At 38.6% G+C, this 24594-nt stretch overlaps 4 protein-coding genes across 4 annotated transcripts; 1 reads left to right on the top strand and 3 right to left on the bottom strand.

Annotated features, from left to right (window-relative positions):
• The first annotated feature begins 1630 nt into the window (after positions 1-1630).
• ACS6 (1-aminocyclopropane-1-carboxylic acid (acc) synthase 6) lies at positions 1631-4253 on the top strand. The gene is made up of 4 exons (XM_021965100.1): positions 1631-1980; positions 2089-2220; positions 2326-2486; positions 3065-4253. Exons 1-4 carry the CDS (start codon positions 1810-1812, stop codon positions 4050-4052), a joined length of 1452 nt encoding a protein of 483 aa, XP_021820792.1. The 5' UTR covers positions 1631-1809; the 3' UTR covers positions 4053-4253.
• A 3248-nt stretch (positions 4254-7501) lies between these two features.
• LOC110762454 (heavy metal-associated isoprenylated plant protein 39) lies at positions 7502-8932 on the bottom strand. Its single transcript, XM_021965096.2, has 3 exons — positions 8743-8932; positions 8268-8343; positions 7502-8027 (listed from the first exon to the last, which is right to left on the bottom strand). Exons 1-3 carry the CDS (start codon positions 8746-8748, stop codon positions 7723-7725), a joined length of 387 nt encoding a protein of 128 aa, XP_021820788.1. The 5' UTR covers positions 8749-8932; the 3' UTR covers positions 7502-7722.
• Positions 8933-16513: 7581 nt separating this feature from the next.
• MDAR6 (monodehydroascorbate reductase 6) lies at positions 16514-21230 on the bottom strand. Its single transcript, XM_021965164.2, has 17 exons — positions 21038-21230; positions 20739-20907; positions 20554-20653; positions 20389-20466; positions 20203-20274; positions 19958-20076; positions 19761-19845; positions 18967-19056; positions 18727-18828; positions 18493-18582; positions 18217-18297; positions 17830-17901; positions 17657-17751; positions 17446-17534; positions 17299-17361; positions 17176-17216; positions 16514-16843 (listed from the first exon to the last, which is right to left on the bottom strand). Exons 1-17 carry the CDS (start codon positions 21045-21047, stop codon positions 16730-16732), a joined length of 1470 nt encoding a protein of 489 aa, XP_021820856.1. The 5' UTR covers positions 21048-21230; the 3' UTR covers positions 16514-16729.
• Positions 21231-22447: 1217 nt separating this feature from the next.
• On the bottom strand, positions 22448-24184 carry LOC110762466 (protein ROH1A). Its single transcript, XM_021965109.2, has one exon. It carries the CDS (start codon positions 23980-23982, stop codon positions 22804-22806), a length of 1179 nt encoding a protein of 392 aa, XP_021820801.1. The 5' UTR covers positions 23983-24184; the 3' UTR covers positions 22448-22803.
• Between the last annotated feature and the right edge of the window lie 410 nt (positions 24185-24594).

Genomic DNA, 24594 nt, shown 5'->3' with positions numbered 1-24594 from the left:
CAGAAGGGTGGCTTTCCTGCTCTTTTGCATGGCATCTCAATGTTTGTGTCTAAACGTTAATTTAAATTGACAGTCTGACAACGTAATATGTTAGTTTGATGATAAAAAAAATCTATGGCAAACACCCATACTCCAAGGCTGAGGTGGGTTCCAGCAAGAACTTGTATAAGTGCTGGAGACAATTGCAGTCAAAGACTGTTGTTTTGCCTCCACATGATTTGGAGACTAAACCACTTGTGGAATAAAAATCTGGTGCATAAATTCTCAGGTTCTTTCCATATATTGGGCCAAAATTTGAACATTCTAGACGGGCCACCAGCGAATTCAGAGCTCTCTTTTGAATTCTTGAGCCTTAAGGTATAAAACGAGGAACTTTGAATTAATATGTGGAAATTTTCAGGTCGACCGACCGAGAGCCCACTCCAACAGCACCGATACTGTCCCCACTTTACCACCTGCACAATACTCAGGTGTGGGGTTTTATCACAAAAGGCCTCGGTGATAGTTAGAGTGGGGTAATTCTATTTAAAGTACTCTTTCTCCTTCCCTCTTTCCGATGTGGGACACAATTGGTTTCAACATAATGTAAGTGTCTTTCTGTGTAATCTATGAAAAAATAGGGCTGCCAATGGAAATGCTAACCACTACAATTAACTTTACTCAAGCACAAATCAAGATTTCAAGATGTTAACCATTACAAGTTATACTTAAGACTGCAATTGATTGAGAATTACGAGCCCTCTAATACTTATTAGGTTAGTAAATGAATGATGGCAATGTTTCACAATTTATAACGTGACATAATTCCCTAGTGACACGTCTACAAACTCCGATGATAATTCATACCGCGTCATTACACTGTACTAATTTGGTGGGTCTAAAAGGAGATCACAAGTTCGGTTTTAAGTGGTTAGTCGTGCCACATCAACATGCTAGGATGATTCCACTCACTAATAGAATTTTGTTTTGCTACAATCTTCTCTACAAGATGGTTTGACTTGTTGTACCAACGGACCTAATAAGAGTCAACTACTCATATATTTCACTTGTTGTACCAATTAACTTAATAGGAGTTTACTATATGCACCGATATTGTCCTCACCTTAACCACCTAGGCTCAATATATGAATTGAATTAGGCTCATAGGTGTAGGGTTTTAATTTAAAAGGTCTCAGTGCAATTAGGAGTGGACCACTTATATTTGAACTGTAGATTATTATTGTTGTAATCTCCGATATAGGACTTACACATCATAGCTTGTACTGAGCCACCAACACCAACATGACTAAATATAGACCCATCCAGAATATGGAACATGAAATTTATTGATCATCATGGCTGACGGTAGAGATACTTTAACTTACAAGCTTTGTCCTTTACATAAGGAAGTGACCATGAAAGTGCTTTTCCCCAGCTCAGCTTCAAAGTCTTAAGTATAATTTATGACATGGAAATGAACATCAAAACACCCACCTACTATAACCAAGATTTTCAAAGAAGCGACCATTGTGCTCCTTCATAGGAAACTTCATCAGATTCTCATTTCCTTAGAACAAAAGTCCAACTTAATATTGCATAGTCATCTCTCAGACCAGGCTTCCTACTATAAATACCATTGAGGAAGTGTCATTCCTCAACTAACTTACATAAATCTTTATCTCTTTTAGGCTTTGCATAGCGGTCAAAGCAAACCATTAGCACTGCCCAAAAGACTAGACCCTCTTGCTCCTCTCTTCTCTTTATAAATAATTTACACTTTGATAGATATATTTCTCACTGCATTGCAAGGATCTTTAAGGCATATACACAATGGGGTTCACTGTGAGCAACCAACAGCAACTCTTGTCTAAGATGGCAACTGGAAATGGGCATGGTGAAAACTCTCCATACTTTGATGGCTGGAAGGCTTATGATAGTGATCCCTTTCATCCCACCAAGAACCCTAATGGGGTTATCCAGATGGGGCTTGCAGAAAATGAAGTAAGAATTTCCAAAAAGGAAACCTTTCTTCATTCTTTTCCAAGTTAGTTAGGTGGTTTTTGAAAAGCATAATTACTTAACTCTTGTTTTCTCTTCTTCTGTGTGCAGCTATGCTTTGATTTGATTGAAGAGTGGGTTTTGAAGAACCCAGAAGCCTCCATTTGCACAGCAGCAGGAGTAAATGAGTTCAAAGACATAGCTATCTTTCAGGATTATCATGGATTGCCAGAATTCAGAAATGTATGCACTTTTTATTAGCATCATTGATTTGTTACCTTAATCTAGCAATATTTCATTAACATTTGGCTATATACTGACATAATTATTGGGGTGATAAATCCACAGGCTGTTGCAAATTTCATGGGAAAAACGAGAGGAAATCAAGTCACATTTGACCCCGACCGGATTGTTATGAGTGGAGGCGCAACCGGAGCTCATGAGATGATAGCCTTCTGCTTGGCTGATCCTGGGGATGCATTTCTGGTGCCTGTTCCTTATTATCCAGGGTATGTTCTAATATTCTTTTGAGAAAGATTAAATTAATAATGTAGGCCATTTGCATGATAATGAGACGTTTAGCAATTGATAAGTGGACCTTGACTTTTATTTCAAATCACAACTCTATGACCTTCGACCAACTTGAGCTTAGGTGGGGGCCTGAAAACGATCAATTACAACTGGGTCAGCAGATTGTCTTAGAAACCATTCAATACGTATCACATTTTGACAAAAAGGAAAAAGATGCTTGGGGAAAATGAGGTCCACTTTCCCTTTAGAGGACTGTTTACAAGTGTGCAGACTTTGGACACTTATTTATAAAAGAATCGATCCCTTTCTCAGTTCCAGCTAATTAGTTGAATTCTTAGCCGCACTGAACTTGTGTACAATTCTTACCCTTTCATGGTGGCTCAGTGATTTCCACCTCATGTCAAAAGCAGTCAAAGCAGGGTCAAATTTTCCCTGGTGAAAAACTTTATAATGAAACTGTTTAAAGGCAGCAAAGTTTAAATTTAGGGAAATAATCTTTGAACAACTTATATCCATTCTCCAGCAATTGCTAATTTTTTTTGGAATTTATTTGCAGTTTCGATCGAGATCTTGGATGGCGAACGGGGGTGCAACTTATTCCAGTTGCTTGTGAAAGCTCCAACAGTTTCAAAGTCACCAAAGCAGCCTTGGAGGCTGCCTATGAGAAAGCTCAAAAGGATAACATCAGAGTAAAGGGCTTGCTGATCACCAATCCTTCAAACCCCTTAGGCACTGTCCTAGACAGAGAGACTCTAAGAAGCCTAGTGACCTTCATCAATGAAAAGAAAATCCACCTGGTGAGTGATGAAATATATGCTGCCACTGTCTTCAGCCAGCCAAGCTTCATAAGCATTGCAGAAATCATAGAGGAAGATATCGAATGCGACCGCAACCTTGTTCACATTGTCTACAGCCTCTCAAAGGACATGGGGTTCCCTGGCTTCAGAGTTGGCATTGTGTATTCTTACAATGATGAGGTGGTAAATTGCGCGCGAAAAATGTCAAGCTTCGGCTTAGTCTCTACACAAACTCAGCATCTGATCGCATCCATGCTTTCAGACAATGAGTTTGTGGACAGATTTATTGCACAAAGTGCTCAAAGGCTGAAAGCAAGGCACATGCGCTTCACTATGGGGCTTGAACAAGTAGGCACAAGTTGTTTGAAGAGCAATGGTGGGCTCTTTGTATGGATGGACTTGCACAAGCTCCTCAAGGAGCAGACATTTGAAGCTGAGATGGCGTTGTGGCGCACGATAATCCATGAAGTTAAGCTCAATGTGTCACCAGGATCTTCTTTTCATTGCCCTGAACCAGGCTGGTTCAGAGTTTGCTTTGCCAACATGGATGACAAGACCATGGAAATTGCTTTAAAGCGAATCCGAACCTTTGTGCAACAAGATAAGGAGGCTGTGGTGCCAAGGAAGAAGAACAGGTTCTGTCAAAACAACCTCAGGCTCAGCTTCAAATCGCGACGAATGGATGACATCATGATGTCGCCGTGCATGATGTCGCCTCAATCGCCTCTGGTTCGAGCCATGACTTAAAAAAACGTGACTACCAAAAGATTCTTACTTCTTCTTAGGTAGAAACTATAAATTCTTTTCTTGTGAAATTATTTTCATGCCAAATCTTCAGCCTTTACCTACAGAGTGAAGTGCATTTTTCCTTCTTTTCACTCAGTGAAAAAAAGATTGTATTTGTTTGTAATGATTTCTCACAAAATATATTTGAATAATTTAATTCAATGTTAATTGTTTTACATCAATATGTTTTAAGATAAGATCAAAACAATTGTGTATATGAGAAATCCTAATAGATTCATGCATTTCATTAAGAGTCAGAGAAAGCAACTGCAAAGCAATACATAGCAGGTCTCTTTACGACCATATACCAATATTAGACCAGAAGAACGTGGACTGCAAAAATCTTGTTCAATTTTCATCATGGAAAACATTATTGTGGAACAGAATTTTCTTAAAAAAACACATGAGAATTGAAAATCGTTTTCGTTCATTGTTCCCTAGTATATATTGTGCACGTGCTGTCATGAGACATGGGGTCTCCTCAATTTCTGTTTACAGCACCCGTGTCTATGACTCATCACTATGATGTTTTAGTCCGGCCCATATCGGAAAGGGGGTCGGGCCGGTCTGTCCCCCTCAACACAAGGAAGCCTTACTTTTGATGTGGCCCTTTTCTTCACAAACACTCATTAGAGCCCCTCCAGCCATACACCAAAACCGGGCAAAAGGCTGCTCGGGCAAGCCCAATTCAACTCCAGCGGTAGAGAACAAGCCTGGGCAAGGCATGGGACCCACCAGCCTGGGCAAGCCCACGGGCAAATCTTGCCTGGGCTCAAGCCCGAAGGCGCTCACGTCAGCGCTGATGTCACGCTGATGTCAGCAAGCAAAAAAATTATAAAAAAAATCAAAAAAATAAAAAAAAATTCAATTTTTTTTTATATAAAAAAACCAAAATATTATGGATGTTTTCCCTATAAATACATAACAATTTTATTCACTTTCTAAATTGTTTATATTTTGTTGCATAATCTTTTTTTTTTCTTGCCCTTGCCCTAGCCTTTTGGGGTGGAACCAAAAAAGGCAAGGCTGCCACTATTCACATGAATAGTGGCAGCCCTTGCCTTGCCTTTGCCTTGCCTTAGCCTTCATAGGTGGACTTGCTCTTAGGGAGCTGGAGATGGATATGTTTATTTGTAGAAACCTTAAATGTTACCCACCACCAAGACACTGCAGGGAAGTTAACTGTGATGTCATTGATCCACTTTTTCCAAGCGACAAAAAGAGCAAAACACCCACCGCAATGGGGATGTTCTGAGAAATCTTTTGCTTGTATAAGCAGATGCTGCTCATCAGCATGATAGCTGTGATCAATTCAATAGTACTCATCCTTGTTCTGCTTGTTACAATGTCACCATCTGCTTCACATTAATTTAAATTAATCACTCATTATTATCTCTTATGTTCCCATCAAAGGATAAAGTACGATGGAGTTGGGATGGGTTTTGCTTAAACAAACCGAAGATTAGTTAGATTATTGGTAAACAAAAAAGCATGAAAAGATGACTTCATCTTGTACACTATTAAGTCCAAGGACCATGGCTACACATATATAAACATTTTAATGATAACATTAAAGTTTGGCATAAAAGTGGTCTTCTATTTCTCAACGGAATTTAGCTTAGTAAAAAAGGGCATTGATTTGCATACCAATGGTCTCAGGTTCGAACTTCCATAGCACCTTGGCAGTGTGTGTGAGAAAACCCCGCTCTCCCAAAATCAACTTAAAGTTGTCTTCTCACTTCATCTAAAAGCCAAACCTGTGCCCTGGTCTATAAATTTGCATTTAACCTCTGCAATAATAGGGGCACTAACTAAATAATTAATTAACATTTCTTTTTTATGCATATAATTCTGCAACAGCGACATTACCAATTGGAAACTTCACATCATCCAAAAGCAGCCCTTTCAAGTTACCAATTGCTACTAGTAAATTTGTCATATGAAGAAAAAATAAATTGACATACTTTCATTTGGTTGTAGTTCAAAATGGATGTGGACCAACTGCAATTATTTCTTCTTCTTCTTCTTCTGGTGTATTGAATTTAACCTCAAAGTACTGAGAATATGTATGACATGCATTTATGTGTATAAATACTTGTGAAAAGTACTCAACATAAGCTTTGGTCCCTTCTAGAAGTGAAATTCATTGTTTGCCACCGCCCTTGGTTGTTTTTTTTTTATGGGTTTGGAACTGAGTTGTTTGCCACTGCTTGTTCCTGATAAAACACAAGTGGGTTTCTTGATCCCACAGATTTCAAATTAATTATTCCAATATCAAAAAAGAACTTGATAGCATCATTGTCCTTTTTGGGTTTTAAAATAAAGCTTCAACAACTTGTCAAAGAAACAAAAGTTGATTTCCCACCTTTGATTTAAATGACCCAGATGATGAATTATATCAAATTAACAAGAAGTTGAGAGATCAAAACAAACATGAATCTGATAGAGGTTAGGTAGGTTAACCGTGGATAAACAGTGTTCTAAGTATGATTAATTATGTTAGGGTATACTGCTGCATTGCCTCCTGAACTTATACATAACTCTCAATTTACCCCTTGACTTTTTTTTTTAGCGAATTAAGGGCTCGAATTAAATTTTATTATCAATGTTCCTCTTACCGTTAAAATTCAAACATTTCATCCATTAATCCATCTATTTGACTTACGTTGACTCTCTTTTGAGGGTTATTTTGGTCATTCGGCTTGGATTGAATTATCCAGGTGAACCTCACTTCTCATTTCGCCCTCCAAGCTTGGTCCTCCATTTGTTTGCGATTTCCATCTATCTGGAGAGAGAGAGAGAGAGAGAGAGAGAGAGAGAGAGAGAGAAGATTCCCAGCAGCTTAGAAATTCATACCTTCAACTAATTTCTCATCTCAAAAATCACCATATTTGAAGGGAAGATTCCCAAACCAGCACACCAGACCATGCTATTAGAAAGAGGTTTAACAAATTTGGGTCAAGTTTGATTTTGTGCTTGAGGTGGTCGTGAGTTGCAGGTATGGGTCAATTCTTTTTTCTTTTTCTTTTTTTTCTATTTTTGAGGGAGGGATGGGTGTGCTGTGAATTTTTTTTTAGGAGGGCTAGGCAATGGTGCGGAGGGTGGGTGGGGTGTGGCTGTTGCAAGTCCAAGAAGGAGAAGGGGGCTGAGGGAGATATCGACATGGAGATGGTGACTGTCCAACCCTACCAAACTAGAAATGACCAAAATAACCCTCAAATTGACGGATTAATGGATGAAATGTTCGAATTTTGACGGTAGGGGGAATATTGATAATAAAATTTAATTCGAGCCCTTAATTCGTTAAAAAAAAAAGTCCGAGGGTAATTTGAGAATCATGTACAAGTTCAGGGGGTAAATCGGCAGTATACCCATTATGTTAGCTTGATCAATTTGCTGCAAACTTGAAAAACCCCAAAATGAATATCAGTCACTACCAAAATGCTTGAAATTTTCAAACACTTATTCTCAAGCTACTTGTACTATACTGTACATACCACAAACTGTTCTTTTGGTTGGCCTCGAGTTGGTTCAAAAACAGGATTCAGATCAGAAGCCTTACCAATACATGATCAAACTGCATGCTATGCTCACCATCCTCAATTAACTGGCCCTAAATGGCAAAATTAATTTAACATATCACACAAGCATTAGGGTTTTCTTCTGCACTTTGCACATAGTAGTACTTGGTCATGTAAGGATTGTAGGCTTCGTAGGCTTTGACAAGCTCAGCAACTTTCTTCTTGTCATCGTCCTTGCCGTCATCTTTTTTCTTTTCATCTTTCTTCTCATCTTTCTTTTCTTCTTTTGCTGGTCCAACTGTTAGTATGTCTGTGTGCCAACCTTTTCTCAATTTGGCTACCACATCGACTGGGTCTATGTCGCCGATCACGGTTAATTTCCTCTCCTTCATGTCCATAGCAATAGAGTCAATGCCTGCAAAAATCACAGAACAGAGGAAAAACAGAGTCCAATAAGTGCATGAAATATTAAATTTCAATAAAGTATATATGACTGAAAATTCTCTTGAGTCCAGTCACAATCTGCTACATGGATGCTCCAATATGTACTCAAAATTAAAATAATTGAACGCATTTGACGTTCGTTATATTTAAAGAATCAAAAGTTCAGATGGAGCCAAAAACACAAAAACTGATCTGCTTAACTAGTTCATACCAGTAAGGCTGGAGACTGATTTCAAGGCCTTTTGCTTTTGCCTGTCATCGTGTAAATCTAATTTCAATACCACCTTCTGCAAAAAGAAAAAGAAATTTCAATCAGTATACAAAAATGGAAGGAACAAAACAATCCTTCTCGGACCAAAAATTTCTGATACCAGTCACCAAAACCATGCATGTTCATAGAGATGGTAAAGTGTTTGAAGTCCAAACAAGAAACAAAAGCAGACAAAAGGAAAAAAAGTTGAGAAAAGGATGTTTCATTTTTCTGAAATGATAAAAGGCAGAGGTCTTTAAAAATTAATTACCTATATGATATCAGACATATCAGATAAAGATATTCCCATCAATCCATGAATCTTTGAAAGAAAATAAATAAATAAAAAACACGGAGTTGCAGAAAACTCTGCATCAACAAGGAATGAAACTAAAGCATAAAAGATTGGGTTAGAAAGCAGAGTGAGAAACTACACCTTCATTTCAATTGGGTCCTGAGCTCTGACCAAGAAGAATAAAATAGTAACAAAAACTAATCAAAAATTGTTCTAAATCTAAGCCAACTGGGCAAAGGTTTATGAGGAGGAGGAAGAAGAAGAAGAAACAGAGAGGAGTCAGAGGAGAAAAAGTCCTGGGGAAGACGGACAGACCAATGAGCCCAAGCCTGCCGCGGGTTTAATATATAAAGCCAACAAACCAAAAGTCAAAGTTCTTAAAGTTGGAAATGGAGGGGAAGGGCTTGCCTTGTTGGACAAGGAACCAATCAGTCGTGGTCCTCGCTCTCGCACTGTTTCCTCTATGCCTGAATTGCTTGTACTTTTCTACCTACTCAGGCTGTGGGGTGTTGTACGTTTAGGTAGTGACCTTTCGTCGTGACTTTGGGTCTGGGGAAAATATATATCTCTATGTTTTGTTTTGTTTTTTTTTACTTTCTATTATTAGTTGATATCATCTCATTATTGTAGCAAGAAATTAAATTTGTGTCAATTTTTGAACCCCATAAAGAATAGATGCGTCTACGAGTAGGCCAATTTTTGGTGGTCCTCTCCTTATCATGTGTTGTCTATTCTAATTTTTCTTTTAATTTCATGCTTTATATAAGCTACAAAAGAAATTAAGTTAGGATAGCGAAAACATCACACGTGTCATTAAGTTAGATTCTTCTCTCAATAATTCCAAGTAGATGGTTCTTTACATGCAATGCAATGATTCCCTTTCCCTTATAAACAAATCATAGTTTGACAAGTGTATAAAATTTGTGTGTATTCGCGCGCGCACTTTGGTTGAGTTAGTTATATACGTGTAAAATTGTAAGTGATAATAGAAAAAAAAATAATGAGTCATCTTTATCGGTTTATATGATCATGTTTTCTTTTGAAACTTATACTGAGAAATGAGAAAATTTAGTCAATTCAATAATAAGGTGCAAGTGCACGACTGTGTTCAGTCAATCAAATAATCTTAAAACCTATGCTTCAAGGAAGAAGAAGAAAAAAAAACTTTTAATACTCTAGGCAGGATCATTTCAGCAAATTCTGCTACTCTAGAACCATCTGGGTTGATAGCAAAAGCGTGGAAATGAAAAGTCAATGTCAACATAAGAATTTATTTTGGGTGAAAAAAATCTGCGAAATGGAAAAGAGAGGGAGGAACCAGTCTCTGGCTGACAGACACTAACAACAACTATTTAAAATAAAATAACAAATTTCCAACTTGATAATATCCCATCAGATAATTAAATATTGCCTCCTAAATTAAAGATGAACTTGTTAAATCAGCAATTTGGATATCGATGGCTACTGTCATCTACTCCACAATATTTCTTTTTTATATTTTTCACTATTTAATTATGTCCTATTCTAATTTAGTTTTATTTTATTTTTCTGGTCAAATATTCTAATTTAGTCATAAAAATCGAACGCCACCAACGTTTCCACATCCATGAGAAGCACGGATGTCATCTCCCTTATTTTAAACATAGAATCCATTAATTTCTGTGTATTTATATATACACATGAGTGTGACAGTCCACCGTGTGTTGACGTTTCTTTCAAATAATAATTGTGTTATAATTTAAATAATTTCGTTCCAATTTAATTAAGCGGCTGTATTTTTATTTTTATTTTTGTAGATTTACTTCAATTATGAGTTTAAATTATCTTAAAAAATTGTAAACTTCAAAACTGTGATGTAATTTGATCAGCTTTGACTGAATTTGATCCAACTATTAATATGAGTAACATGATCAAATCACATCATTAATAAATTGTTATGGCACAGTTTAGTACTTATTTTGTTTTTTCTTAATTACTAGGGATAAAAATCTAATGATTTAGACCATAGTATTTGAAGGTTATATTTAAATTCATTGGTTCGATATAAGAAATTTTTCTGTGTGATGGTAACACGAAGCGAATAAATTTTTTCGCAATTGATCACTATTGATGAGTGTTCAGAAGAATTTGTCCATAGGGTAAACTCTAGTTACTTTTACTGCCACTAAATTACAATCAATTTATTATGTAAAGAACATTGACTGTATACAGATAGCCGCATGACTTATTCCTAAAACACTAACCATGTAAAAAACCTGTCTAACAAAGGAAGGGATTTTTGTAGAAATGTCACCTGAACTTGTACATTAATTTCAATTTGTCACCTTAAAAAAAAATTTAGGCGAAATGTCACCTAAAGTTTTCATAATCCATGATTTGTCACCTAACTTTAACGTCATCCAATTTTCCATCCATTTTAAAAGGGTATTTTAATCTTTCCAATATATAAACCCTTTTTTTCCTTCTTTTTTTTTTCTTTTTTTTCTTTTTTATAATTTAAATATAAAGCTATGTAAACCCTCTTTGAAGCTCATTTTTTGGTGAAGAAAAAGGAGTTAAAACTCCAAAAGCAAGACTTTACTCCTGAACAACACTCAAACTTTATGGTTTCAATATTTTTTGGGAAATAATCATAGATACTAATTCAAATTTGAGAAAAACTAACAAAAAGTCAAACAATATGGTAGAATATTTTCAGATGTATTTTATTCTCCGGAAAGGAGGTATTTATAATACAAGGTTACAAACCCTAGTAGGGTCAAACTGGGAAAACAAGTGGAATCCTAATTACATAATATCTATATAAAAGGAAATAAATAAAATAATATCATAATAGAATATGATATCTCTCGCTAACACTCCCCCTCAAGTTGGAGCAAAGACGTCACGCATACCCAACTTGTCAAGCGAGTTGAGAAAGATACTTGTAGAAACAGTTTTCGTAAGAACATCGGCTAACTGGTACTTAGAACGGATGAACGGAAAGGAAACAATCTCCGCATCCAACTTTTCTCTAATGAAATTTCGATCAACTTCCACATGCTTTGTACGATCATGTTGTACAGGGTTATGAGCAATTGCAATCGCAGCCGTATTGTCACAATATAAATCCATGGGTTTCTTAGGCCCAAAACCAAGGTCTCTCAACAATCTCCTTAACCATAGTAATTCAGATACACCATGGGTCATTCCCCGATATTCGGCCTCAGCACTAGACCGAGACACCACCTTTTGTTTCTTGCTCATCCACGTAACAAGATTGCCACCAACAAACATAAAATACCCAAATGTCGAGCGCCTATCTGTAGCTGAACCAGCCCAATCAGCATCTGTGTACCCTTCCACATCTGTATGACCATACTTGGAAAACATTAACCCCTTGCCAGGAGTCCCTTTGAGGTATCTCAAAATACGTGTCACGACACCCATATGATCTTCACTAGGTGAGTGCATAAATTGACTCACTATACTTACTGCATACGCAATATCAGGACGTGTATGAGCCAAATAAATTAATTTTCCCACAAGCCTTTGATAACGCTCCTTATCAGTAGGAGCTTGATCAGGATACAACCCCAACTTGTGATTCTGTTCACTTGGAGTATCAATAGGTTTACAATCCAACATTCCAGTTTCTGCAAGCAAGTCCAAAACATACTTTCTTTGGGACAGAAAAATACCATGCTTAAATCTAGCAACTTCAATCCCAAGAAAGTATTTCAAGTCACGTAATGATTTCATCTCAAATTCAGACGCAAGACATTTCTGAAGACTCTGTATTTCTACCTGATCATCTCCAGTTACAATCATATCATCAACATAAATTATTAAAACTGTCAATTTACCTCTGCGACGTTTCAGAAACAAAGTATGATCCGAGTTACTTTGTACATACCCAGATTTCCTCATAGCTGCAGCAAACCTCCCGAACCAAGCTCTTGGAGACTGCTTTAATCCATACAATGATTTCCGTAGCTTGCACACCATACCCTCCTTAAAGGTCACAAGGATGCCTGGTGGAGGATCCATGTATATTTCTTCTTTGAGGTCACCATGGAGAAATGCATTCTTGACATCAAATTGTAACAGCGGCCAATCATGATTAGCAGCTAAGGACAAGAGTACGCGTACAGTGTTGAGCTTGGCTACTGGAGTGAAAGTCTCTGTGTAATCCACTCCATAGGTCTGAGTATACCCTTTTGCTATCAATCTTGCCTTGTAACGGTCAATAGAACCATCAGCCTTATGTTTCAAAGTAAACATCCATCTGCACCCAACTGCCTTTTTCCTTTTGGTAAAGGAACTAACTCCCAAGTAGCATTCTTGTTCAAGGCTTCCATCTCAATATGCATTGCATCTACCCAGTTTTGATCAGATAGAGCATCCTGCAACTTAGTTGGCACACATACACTAGATAATTGACACAAATATGATGCATATAACTTAGATAAACGATGAGTTGACATATAATGGTTAATGAGATATTTGGACTTGGCATGTATATCAGGAGAATATTGTACTTTAGGTTTCCTACGGGTAGTGCGTGGGGGCAATAAATAAGTAGGCACATCACTAGAAAGTACCTCATTATCACGAGTTGATTGGAGCAGTGGCAGGGCAGAGGGGGGTCCTGTATCAATTTCATCTGTACGAGAGTCGCTAGTATCACTGTTATGTCCTTCTGAGAAAGGCTCAAAGAATTCCAAAATATTACCGAGCGACCGGTGTGACATTCCTAGCGACCGGTCGCGTCACTCGTATCGTCATTGTCGTCGCTCATCGAGGCAGGCGACTGGTCGTTTCCTATGTGCGACCGGTCGCTTTCAGGCAGATTCGTTAGCGACCGGTCGCTCACTTCTATGCGACCGGTCGTATCCAAGCAGATTCGTTTGCGACCGATCGTTTCCTCCATGCGACCGGTCGCTTCCTTTTCGCCAGAAATTCCTTCTTCAGGTCCAATATCTTCCACATTTTCTACTCCGAAACTCTTCAATTCACTCCCCCTCTCCCCCTGAATTGAAGAGGAGAGGGAAACATAATAGGGTACTTCTTCATGAAAGGTGACATCCAATGTAACATGTACCTTCTGAGTAGGCGGGTGATAGCACTTATAACCCTTCTGAGTAGTAGAATAGTCAATGAAGACGCAACGGAGAGCACAGGATGAAGTTTACTCCGTTGATGGGAGTAGACATGAACATAAGCAACACACCCAAACACCTTCGGAGGTAACTTAGAGACGGAAACTGGATGAGTATGGGCACACAACACATCAAGCGGAGTCTTGAAATCAAGAACCCGACTAGGAGTACGGTTAATCAAGTAGGCCGCAGCCAAGACACCATGTCCCCAAAGATGATGGGGAACAGACATATCCAACATAAGAGAGCGGGCAACTTCAAGTAACTGACGATTCTTCCTTTCAGACACGCCATTCTGTTGAGGAGTGAATGAAGTAGTAGTTTGGTGAATGATACCGTGATCACGAAAAAACTGGTTCAAGGTATGATTCACATATTCACCGCCATTATCGGTCCAAAATACTTTAACATGAGCATGAAACTGAGTAGACACCATGGCACAAAAATCAGGGAGAATAGATGCAACATCATGTTTATTCTTCATCAAATATACCCATGTTAAACGAGTGCAGTCATCAATAAACGTAACAAACCAATAGAAACCATGAGAAATCACACGAGCAGGACCCCATACATCAGAATGGACTAACTCAAAAGGTAAAGCAGCTTTATTATTACTTATGGGAAAAACAGTACGGTGACTCTTGGCCATTACACAAGTCTCACATTTGAAGCTAGACTCATCACAGGAGCGGAATAAAGATGGAAACAGACGCTTAAGGTAGCCAAATGACGGGTGTCCCAAGCGACGATGCCATAACCAAATTTGCTGTTTGTCTTTGACACTGCAACGTTGAACAGTATTAACGACACAATCACGAACTGGTGCAGAAGGTAATGTCAAATAATACAACCCCCCTATCCGTTTACCATGCCCAATCACCTCGTGAGTCTTGAAATCCTGAAAAGAGCAATGGGTAGGATAGAAAGTGCAGAAGCATTAAATGTATCAAGTAAGCGATCAACAGAGAACAAGTTGCAATGGATATTAGGAACTAATAACGCACGAGACAATGACAGAGTTGGGGTGAGAGAAATGGTGCCCTCGCCAGTAATTGGAGAGGGTAAACCATTAGCACTAGTTATGTATGGGTCACGGGTGTTACTAGACAAATCATCAAAAAATTTAGCATCATAAGTCATATGATCAGAAGCACCAGTGTCAATTATCCAAGTATTGGAGCCAGTACCTGGAATAGAGTCAGAAACACGCAAATTTGCAGAAGCAGCAGCAGCACCAACAATGGAATTATCACCCATGATTGTAGCAGAAACTCAAAAAATCACGCAGAGTATACAACAGAACACAGCACAGACACAAAGATGGCAGATGCCCGAAGATAACAGAGGCACAAACACAGTAGAAGCAAATGCACGAACACAGTAGAGGCACACAGTAGAGGCACGAACACGACAAAGCACACAGCGAAACACGGCAAAAGCACAGACACAAGAACCCTAAAAGGAATTAAGGCACACAGTAGAACACGGGTGGGCACAACACGCACAGATCACCAGAAAGTCGGCTTTGATACCAAGTCAAACAATATGGTAGAATATTTTTAGATGTATTTCATTCTCCGGAAAGGATGTATTTATAATACAAGGTTACAAACCCTAGTAGGGTCAAACTGGGAAAACAAGTGGAATCCTAATTACATAATATCTATATAAAAGGAAATAAATAAAATAATATCCTAATAGAATAAGATATCTCTCGCTATCACAAAAGACATTATCTGGAAATTGATATGCAAAACAAAAGTAGCCAAAATGAGTTCACAAAATAGGTTCAAAATGTGACCAAGTCTACAACTTGTACGAGGCCACAAAGCTACAGCACTACAAAACATAATCCCAATTTTTATCTGTTTGTAAAATAAACTTTGCATGGTACCAAGACCAATTAAACCTAAGTGCTTTATGGTTTCCATACGTTATTCTTCTTGGCATAAGACTTGGTGTTGGTTTTCATTGTGCTTGCTCTTGTAGAAGAAGAACTTGGGTTTGAGACTTGTGCATTGGATTCAGACATATTTCTTGCAGATTGTATTCCTCTTGGTACAGAGTGCTTGATTTGCTGAGGTTTCACTTGTCCTATTTCCTCCATTTGTCTGTGACTGTTGTTGGCTTGAATTTGCTGAAGTTTGCCCTCTTGGATCACCTTCTCCATTCACCTGTACCAAATCAAATTTCATTGCCAACTTCTCAACATTTAATGAAATAAAAATAAAACATAAAATCTCATTATCTTTATACTTGAGCTCTTTTTGCTTTCAGAATCCTCATCTTCTACACCTACATCAATTAGGTTCTCTAGGTCCATATTAACTAGGTTCTCAACATCCACATCTAAAAAAACAAAGCAATAGCATATAAATAAAGCCAAAGAACATAAAGAAAGAAAAAAGGATCCCATGAATCAAATCTCCCATTGTCATATAAAAAGAAAAAACTTCAGAGATTCCCAAGTAGAAAGCAAAGCTTTACCGTAGTTTGTAGGGTTCCCAGTGACTCTGTAGCGTAGAGTCGCCATCAATCCCAACGTTGCTGACAACTCGCAAATATGCCTTAAAAAAAAATTGAAACCCTAAAGTCTAACTGTTGTTTAGGCGTTGTTCTTAACTTCTGTCTTTTTTCTTTTCTTTTCTTTTTTCTTTTTTTTTTGTTGAGAAAAAGAGCTTCACATAGGTTTATATATTGGAAAGACTAAAATACCCTTTAAAATAGATGGAAAATTGGATGACGTTAAAGTCAGGTGACAAATCATGGATTATGAAAACTTTAGGTGACATTTCGCCTAATTTTTTTTTTAATGTGACAAATTGAAACTAATGTATAAGTTCAGGTGACATTTCTACAAAAATCCCACAAAGGAATTATACAACCTCTCTCTTTCTCTGCATACTCCTGCAAAACTCTTTCGGGTTTTGATTAACAGTACATAAACAAGCTGCTCTTTTCCTCGCTATACTGCAGCTTTCGGCCTATAACGATGACCCGGCAATCTCTAGTGCTTCCTCAACTGAAGCTGCGTTCTGAAGCTTGGCTTTATCAACAATAGGCTGGCTCCTTGCAAGTTTCGGAAGGAGTTGAAATTCCTTGACAACACAACATGAGGTGTTAGGGCCATGCAGGAAAAGATATGCTTGTAATTACAGATAGGGTGATAGTTAGTTGAATTATAATATTAGCACTCATTCTCCTTTTTGGGTATTATTGACAGTCTTTTCTGATAATGTACAAAATTTCAGAAGAAAAACTCTCACATAATCCATTTTGAAAACTAATTCATGCATCTGTTTCTTATCATTACGACTCCTCTATCATTACTTCTATCCAAAAGCTTGGCCCCCAACGACATGGTCAGGGTTCAAGCCCAGCCCTGTTCCTTGTCTAGCAAAAAAAGAAAGTAAAACAGAACAAAATGTACCTCGGGACTTCCACTCTCAAGAAGAACACCCTTCAATTTACCTGAAGCACAACAAGAATAAACTTTTCATTTCGGCTGTAAATAAATAAAATAACTACAGTGTGAAAGACAGAGATAGTTTACCAGAATCTATCCAGAAAGTAGCAATCTTGGGATCAAAATTACCAATTTCAATGGTCTCTCCAACTGTTCAATAAAATGACAACAGTGTGAAAAAAAAACACCATATAAATTAGAGCCAATAAAATTGCAAGCATCACAGATTCTTACCATTGTCCCCAAAAAATTGCCACCAAATTTTCCTGGGGCTTCCTTCATACTCAAATACCCTCGAGTAGAAAGATGGGAGATAATCATATCTGGATTTTTGTGCAGTAACACAAATCATCAGCAAGGAAGTTTCAGCAAAAGGCAGTCAAGAAAAACGAAATTAATCTTGTATTCTAAAGGCTAGACTACAAATATAGAGAGGCAAACATACATGTCAGTTTGTGCACTCAGTAAAGCTTTAACGCAATGCTGTGCAGAACGACGAGCATGATCTACATGTTCAACTCGCGCTATACGGTTATACATCTGTTCAGTGGAACACATATTTTCTTTCAGAATTCAGATTAAGAAATACTTTTCTGCTTAATTTAAATAAAGGTATACCTTCAAGGGGAATGCTGCAACATCTCCCACTGCAAAGATTCCAGGTACACGCGTCCGGAACAGACCATCAACCTTGGTTTCAAAGTACAAAGATATAAATAACAATAAAAAGCAAATGGACATTCTACTTGAACTAATCCTGGCTATCAGATTTTGAAATTATTGTTGTTCCAAGTTAAATTTCTAAATTCAGGATTCTAATATTCTGATATGTTTAATATGCACAAAATAAAGTTAATCTAGCATGTAAATCTGAGTCTATCTATCTAAAGGTTGTGCACGATACATAATACAGTATATATGTCGGCATTATATGCTCAAAAAAAACAAAAGGCAAAATGTCATTTGTGTGTCACAACTTGTGGCAGCATAAATTTGGATATGCACCTGTATACCACCAACACTGGAATCCAAGCCCGCCCCTTCAAAAGGACTGACAGCAGGTTTTGCGCCAATACCAATAATTACCTACAAAAAGGAAAGAAACAGAAGGGAAAGTATTCCAATTCAATGAACTTCTTCATATATATATATATTTTCTTTCTAATTTAATATGAAAACAAATCTTGAAAATCTTCATTTATTATCCAAGATGAATGGGGAAAGGTGACACAATGATGAAAAAACCCTGACAGCAAAGGATGTGTAGGATCAGAAACTTACTGTGTCTGCTTCTATAGTAGATCCATCGTCAAGCTTAACATATGTTACACGTCCATCAACACCAGCTTCTAAATTTTTAATTGAGGCACCCTGGTCGACACTTAAATGAGCTTAATAATCCAGGTCGAATGGAAATTATCACATGCAGTATAGTGTCAAGTTTACAAAAGTAGAGAGAGAGAGAGAGAGAGAGAGAGAGAGAGAGAGAGAGAGAGAGAGAGAGAGAGAGAGTACTTTCAAGAATTTAACACCATTCTGTTGGTAGAACTCTTCATATCTCTGGGCAAGTGAAGGAGTAAACAGCCTTTGCAAAAGATGATTATCTGGAAATACGATCTTCAAAAAGAAATATAAAAAAATAAGAGAAGAAAAATGTAGGTCCAAATTTTCCATAAAACTTTTTTCACTTCATGAACATTTTTGTTATGTCATCCCAAGAAACAAAAAAAGGACCAAGTTGAATATAACACGCACAGTTGTATCAAGGTTCCAACCAATAGCAGCAGCAGCAACCTCCATACCAATATAACCACCACCAACAACAACCACCTTCCGTGCTTTCTCCTGGAGAAGAATATGCGAAATTTTACTGAAAGGAATATGCTACTAGTCCAAACAACAAACCAAACCTCAATAAAACATAGTTCAACAAGAGAACATGTAACCAGGTATTAATTGACTAAAAGAAAATTATTGAACAAATTAAACCTCTTAAAATAAATTTACAAGGTTTGCACTTTGTTTATCCAGGGTCTGAATAAATTACCTTTTAACTGAATGCTACAAGTAAATAATTGATTATGTGAATCAGAATGTTGATAAGTCATTCCAAAATTTGGAAAAAAAGAAAGAAGGCATCTCCTTTATAAATTAATGAATTGCAAGGAACAACAACTTCCACACTCCTAAAGCAGATATAGTGTCATAATATGATTGTAATACACAAGCTTCATACGACATAGAAAAAAGTAGAAAAACACTATGACTGAACATGAAAGTGTACTGCAGCGTAGAAAGCAAGCACACTTGCGTTATGTCAATCAAGTTTGCTTTGAAGTCCCAAATGACACTCAACAAAACAATACAGCTAAACCTTCAAACAGTATACACTTGTGTAAATGATGTGGGACTTCTCCATTAATCTCAGACAATATCCAACAGTTGCATTAAAAGTTTAAAGAGGTAGATCTATTTCATTGTTCCATAAGCACTTCATTTATTAATTGCAACAAGGAAAGAAACTAAAAACAAATTAATTTCAAACTAACCAGTGAAGATATTAGTGCATCAGCATCTGCAACATCCCGGATATAATGAACACCAGGTAGGTTTCCTCCAATTTTCTCTGGTAACCTGAAACCATTCTCAAGGAAGCAGCTTTGCTTTAGTTTAGCTATGTACAATCTATCAGCACTTATAATTCATATAAACTAATCAGTAACTGTCAAAAATTATCTAAACCCACCTTGAGGCTGTACATCCTGTGGCGACTATCAGTGATCCATACTTAAGCAGTTTGCCAGAATTTGTAGTCAGGGTCTGCTTTTCGATATCAATATTTGAAACCGGATCTTCATAGAACATCTAAATAGAAAGTTGAAAAAAGGCAACAACATTGTAGACATTTGCACCATTGCAAAAAACTAACTTATAAAGCAGTTCCAAAAATTGGGGAAAATGCTAAGAAAAGGAATAAAAATAAAAATTTACCTCTATCCCATTTTCTTTATACCAGTCAGGTGTTTGCCTCTCCCCACCAGATCCAACACAAGTATGAAACCCCTATAACAATAATATTTCAAACTCTAAACTCCAAAACATTACCATAAAGACCATTATTTTTCATATTTCAGAAAATACTCAAAATTCATAGACTCAAGTGTGATTTCAGCTTACAGGTAATCGTGCTGGCTTCTTATCTAAAGGGAACAAATATCCTTTTGTCAGGGCTGGACGCTCATAAGGAGCATGGGCCTGTTCACAAAACCCAGCAAAACTTCACTTCAATAACAATAACCAAATAAAAAATTTCAATAAGGATGGAAAATTTGATTTCACTACCTCTTTGGATACGATCGAAAGGCGTCCATCGGCCATTCCGTGTTCGACGAAAGTCCTTGCCGCATAGCCAGCCGCATTGCCACCACCAACAATCACAAACCTGCAAAGACAAAGAGTTCCACAAAAATTTTAAAAACCGGTGCGAAAATTTCAAGCTGAAAAGACTGAATTTTCGAATGACTCACTCCCGGTTCTCATTGGAGAAAGATGAAGACGAAACGACGTAGCTTCTGCGGAAGGTTCTGAATCCGATTGAAGAAGAGCGGTGAGCTGCTGGGGATTGAAGAGGGGACCAGAGAGAAACGGAGTTCTTCAAGCACACAGAGTTGGCTAGGTTCGCCATTCGTCCGCGAACTGTAGCTTGCCAAGCAAGAAAGAGAAATGAAATTAAAGAAAATTAGGGATTCTACAACGACGATCAAGATTGAAGAAGGTAAAATGGAGAAGAGAGTGAGAGTGGGGTTTGATTTTGTAGAGCTCGAACCTGAAGACATTGGGAACTGAGAGTGGCTTTGTTTTCAGATATTTTTCTGTAATTAAATTAATTATTGGTGGGTGGCTCTTGAAAAGATCCAAAGGTCAGTAAGGGAGAACTGTATGCTGGCGGGTGAATCGCTGGCTTCAGAAGGCTCCTGGGACTGCATTAGCCATGGAGGACGTTTCCAAATGTCAGGGGAGTGATACGGCGCCGTTTTGCTTGTGCATAAGTTAAGTTAATGTATTGGAAAGTTGGAAACCAGTAAATTGCTCGACACGTCGTCGTTTGGTTCTGTCCACGTAATTTATTCGAGAACGCTCCACGTCTCTACATGCCGACATTAATGAATTGTCATTTGATTTATAAAATACAAAAATCTAATGCTATGTGTAACAAATTGGTATCTCCTCAAGACCCCAAAGTGGGCCCAACTTGGTGAAACAGAAAAGGGTGGGGCCTCTTTTCGTGCAATTTGAAAGTTAGAATTGGGTTTGTTCCAGTCTATTTAATCAATTTCTTAATGGATCTTGGGGAAGCAAGCCCATCTACACAAATGATTCGACTCGACCCATTTAGTCATGGGCCGAGGTCCAAGAAGTTGTTTCATAGGCGGCCCACCAATCACACGCACGACCACCGAGGTCATTGTGCTGGTACACCTCGCATCCTTCCACATCCCAAGAAAGACGTTAGTTGCTCCATTTTCTCGGCGGGTTGAATATTACTTTTCTTTTTATTACCTTAATTAATAACAAGAGGTCATCGTATTGATATTGATATGTCTCAAAGAGACATGTCAAATGGTGTGGAGAGAAAATATAGGGGGATTATATATACAAGTTTCTCTTACTCTCATAGCTAAGTTTCAAGACCAAACCCAATTAGGCAGCTAAGCTTTCCACTCATGAATCAAAAGTTGAAGAGTTGGTGGGTCATATGGGGAATGTGAAACTGCAATGAGTAAGAGGCCTCAAAAGTCACAGACAGGCTTGCCGAGCCCATATGTCTTCTTTACCATAAATAGTTCCAAACTTCTAATGCCACAAATGACCCTGAAGAAGTTAGTTGTAGTAAAACAAGTGGCACAGGATGACCTAGCATTTTGGCCAGTACTGAGTACTGTAACTTGGTCTGCGGTTTGTTCCTGTGAAACAAGTGGCACAGATGACTGCCAATTATAGAAGTTGTCTTTGCCCCAATTGCGGTTACACCTTTTTCACTTTCGGTTGGTAGTTAAAAGGCATCATCTTATCTTCATGACTTTTTAACTATGATGTGACGTCTCCAAAATTGAACATTTTACAAGTGTTTGGTGAAAGCAAAAGCAAAAGCAGAAACTGCAGAACCCTAACAAGCAGAAACTTGAGGAACAAATATTGACAAAGGAGAAAGAAAAAGAGAATTGAAGAACCCAAATAGAAAAAGAGAAAACACCAACTTTAATTGGGTATGTACATTTTCTCTTTTCAATTAGATTTTCTGTACCCAAATAACCAACCAAGAACACAGAGAAAGAAAAACAGAGTAGATAAGCAAAGCATACTTCAGCACTTTGGCTATTAGGCTATGTATACTCCTACCAAAATGAACCCTTCTAATAACTATACTCTAATTCACATTGCAAGATCAAAACAAAAAAAAAAAACTTAATGTTCTTGGCTCATTGAGCAAATTTGAAACTACGAACAACATTGCAAAATTCACCTCCTTCAATAACTTGAACTTTTCGATTGTTCTTCGTCTTTGACTAGTCAGGACCCAAGTTTTGATCTTTACATGACGGGCGCGGAGGCTTTGCCCCCTTGATCCAAAACATCAAGCACCTCAGTCCTGCTCCTCACCACCCTGTGAAACAACTCTCTGATCTGCTGTTGCAAAGGCACCAAACCCTCCTCCATTTTCCTGCAAGTCTCCGCCAACTCCGCCACCTGCGCTGCCACCTCCTCCAGCTTCTCCGCCTCCGCGGGGAACTGAAAAGAGTCCGAAAACTCGATCAAACTCTGCCCCAATTTCTCCATCTTCTGCATCTCCTCGAGCAAGCCAGCCGAGCCCTTCTTCTCCTTCTTCTTCCACTCCTCGCTGATTTTCTCCTGGAGGCCGATCATGGCCTGAGCCCACGCCAAATTCCTTGGCACCGGAAAATGCGTCATCAGCCCGGTTCTCTCCTGGCAGGGGATCGCCGTCACCAACATCCACATCACAAACAGCATAATTGTGCTCATTATGTAAACCGGCTGGGCCAACCCAGAGGCCTCATTGCCTTTCGGAGCCACCAGATTGCTCGACATCGCCTGAATTTGCTTGGCGGCGGACCAGCCTTTTGACATTCCCCACGACAAAGCCCGAAAATGCCCGACAGCTCGGTCTTTATTCGGGGCAGAAACGCCACTCCTGCGACCGAAAGACCAGCTTCTTTCGGTGGCTTTGTTTCCACCCCCTTCTTTGTCCTCCACCGCCATCCCCGTCACCAGCGCGCTCAGGGCCTTCTTCGCTCTCCGAACCTGGCCATCCCCAATCGGCCTCTGCTCCAGAGCAGAGACCGCAATCTCGGCCAGCTTCTGGAAATGCCTGACGGAATCGACCCCGTGCGAGACCGCATTGCAAATGTCCAACGCTTTGACAACGCGGTCCAAGAACTCCGGGACGAGTCGGTCGAGTGGGGGCTTGGAAATCTGAGATGGGTCTCGACCCATCAGCAGAACAGCCTTGAACTCGGCCTCGCAGCAGAGAAAAACGTCGAGCAGCTTCCGGACCCACGCAATTGACAGCATCGGGTCGGAGGGGAAGTCTTCCGAGGGAGATAAGAGGTCGGAGAATCGATCGGCGACGTGCTTCTGGAAGTGCTCGAGGTCTTCGAGCTCTTGCTCGTGGTTGCCTTCCATGGAAGCCACCTGGTTTCTTCGGATGCTGATTCGGTTCAGAAACGAACCCTGGTTATCTGTGGCACCCATTTTCGGGATTGTTTTCGTTTGCTGGTGTGTGTTTTCGTTTTTTCTCTCCTGGAATTAAATTTGAAGAATTGGAAAGGGAAAAAGAGAGAAATGAGAAACACAGAGAGAGAGGAGAGAAAAAGGAGAAAGGGAGAGGTGTAAAAATTCGAAAGATAAGGGGAGTCGGGTGGTCTTGGCAGTTATATGGGGCGAAATAAATCTACGGCTTGGTCGGGGGCGAGACCGTTTCTTGTTCCTTTTTGTAGACGCTGACTAGGAATATTGTTCCAAGACTACCCTTCACTGTCTCCTATAATTACAAAACAATACCAATTTGCTGCTTTAAATATGAAAGCAAAATTTGATTAGATAGTTTTTAGTTTTTACAAATGAATCTTGATCGAAAAATGCGCAGTTTTAGCATGTGACAAGATAGAGTTTGGCTTTGATTACTTCAACTTGGGCTGTGTTTCTCTGCATCTATTTACAGGCTATCTTATTTTTTGAAATTGTTGTTCAATATTGTTTTCAACTGCTCAGAATTCCTTTGTAATTACCTGTTTGTGTAATATATTAATAGATTACGCACAAAGTCCTTCAAGTTTACTTTTCTTAAACGGTTTATGTATTAGT

This window comes from Prunus avium, chromosome 5 (genome assembly GCF_965620075.1).
Source record: "Prunus avium chromosome 5, drPruAviu1.hap1.1, whole genome shotgun sequence".
NCBI classification, from domain to species: domain Eukaryota; kingdom Viridiplantae; phylum Streptophyta; class Magnoliopsida; order Rosales; family Rosaceae; genus Prunus; species Prunus avium.
Note: the sequence above shows the minus strand (reverse complement) of the source record. Positions and strands in the feature narration are given on the sequence as shown.

Excerpts from the sequence above, each read along its gene's own strand:
- ACS6 (XM_021965100.1), top strand. The coding sequence starts at position 1,810 with ATGGGGTTCACTGTGAGCAACCAACAGCAACTCTTGTCTAAGATGGCA. Across the intron at positions 1,981-2,088 it reads TGGGGCTTGCAGAAAATGAA|CTATGCTTTGATTTGATTGA; the intron begins GTAAGAATTTCC and ends TTCTGTGTGCAG. Across the intron at positions 2,221-2,325 it reads GATTGCCAGAATTCAGAAAT|GCTGTTGCAAATTTCATGGG; the intron begins GTATGCACTTTT and ends ATAAATCCACAG.
- LOC110762454 (XM_021965096.2), bottom strand. Across the intron at positions 8,028-8,267 it reads ATCAGTCTCCAGCCTTACTG|GCATTGACTCTATTGCTATG; the intron begins GTATGAACTAGT and ends TGATTTTTGCAG.
- MDAR6 (XM_021965164.2), bottom strand. Across the intron at positions 20,275-20,388 it reads AGAAGCCAGCACGATTACCT|GGGTTTCATACTTGTGTTGG; the intron begins GTAAGCTGAAAT and ends TTATTGTTATAG. Across the intron at positions 17,217-17,298 it reads TACTTTCTGGATAGATTCTG|GTAAATTGAAGGGTGTTCTT; the intron begins GTAAACTATCTC and ends GTTGTGCTTCAG.
- LOC110762466 (XM_021965109.2), bottom strand. The coding sequence starts at position 23,982 with ATGGGTGCCACAGATAACCAGGGTTCGTTTCTGAACCGAATCAGCATC.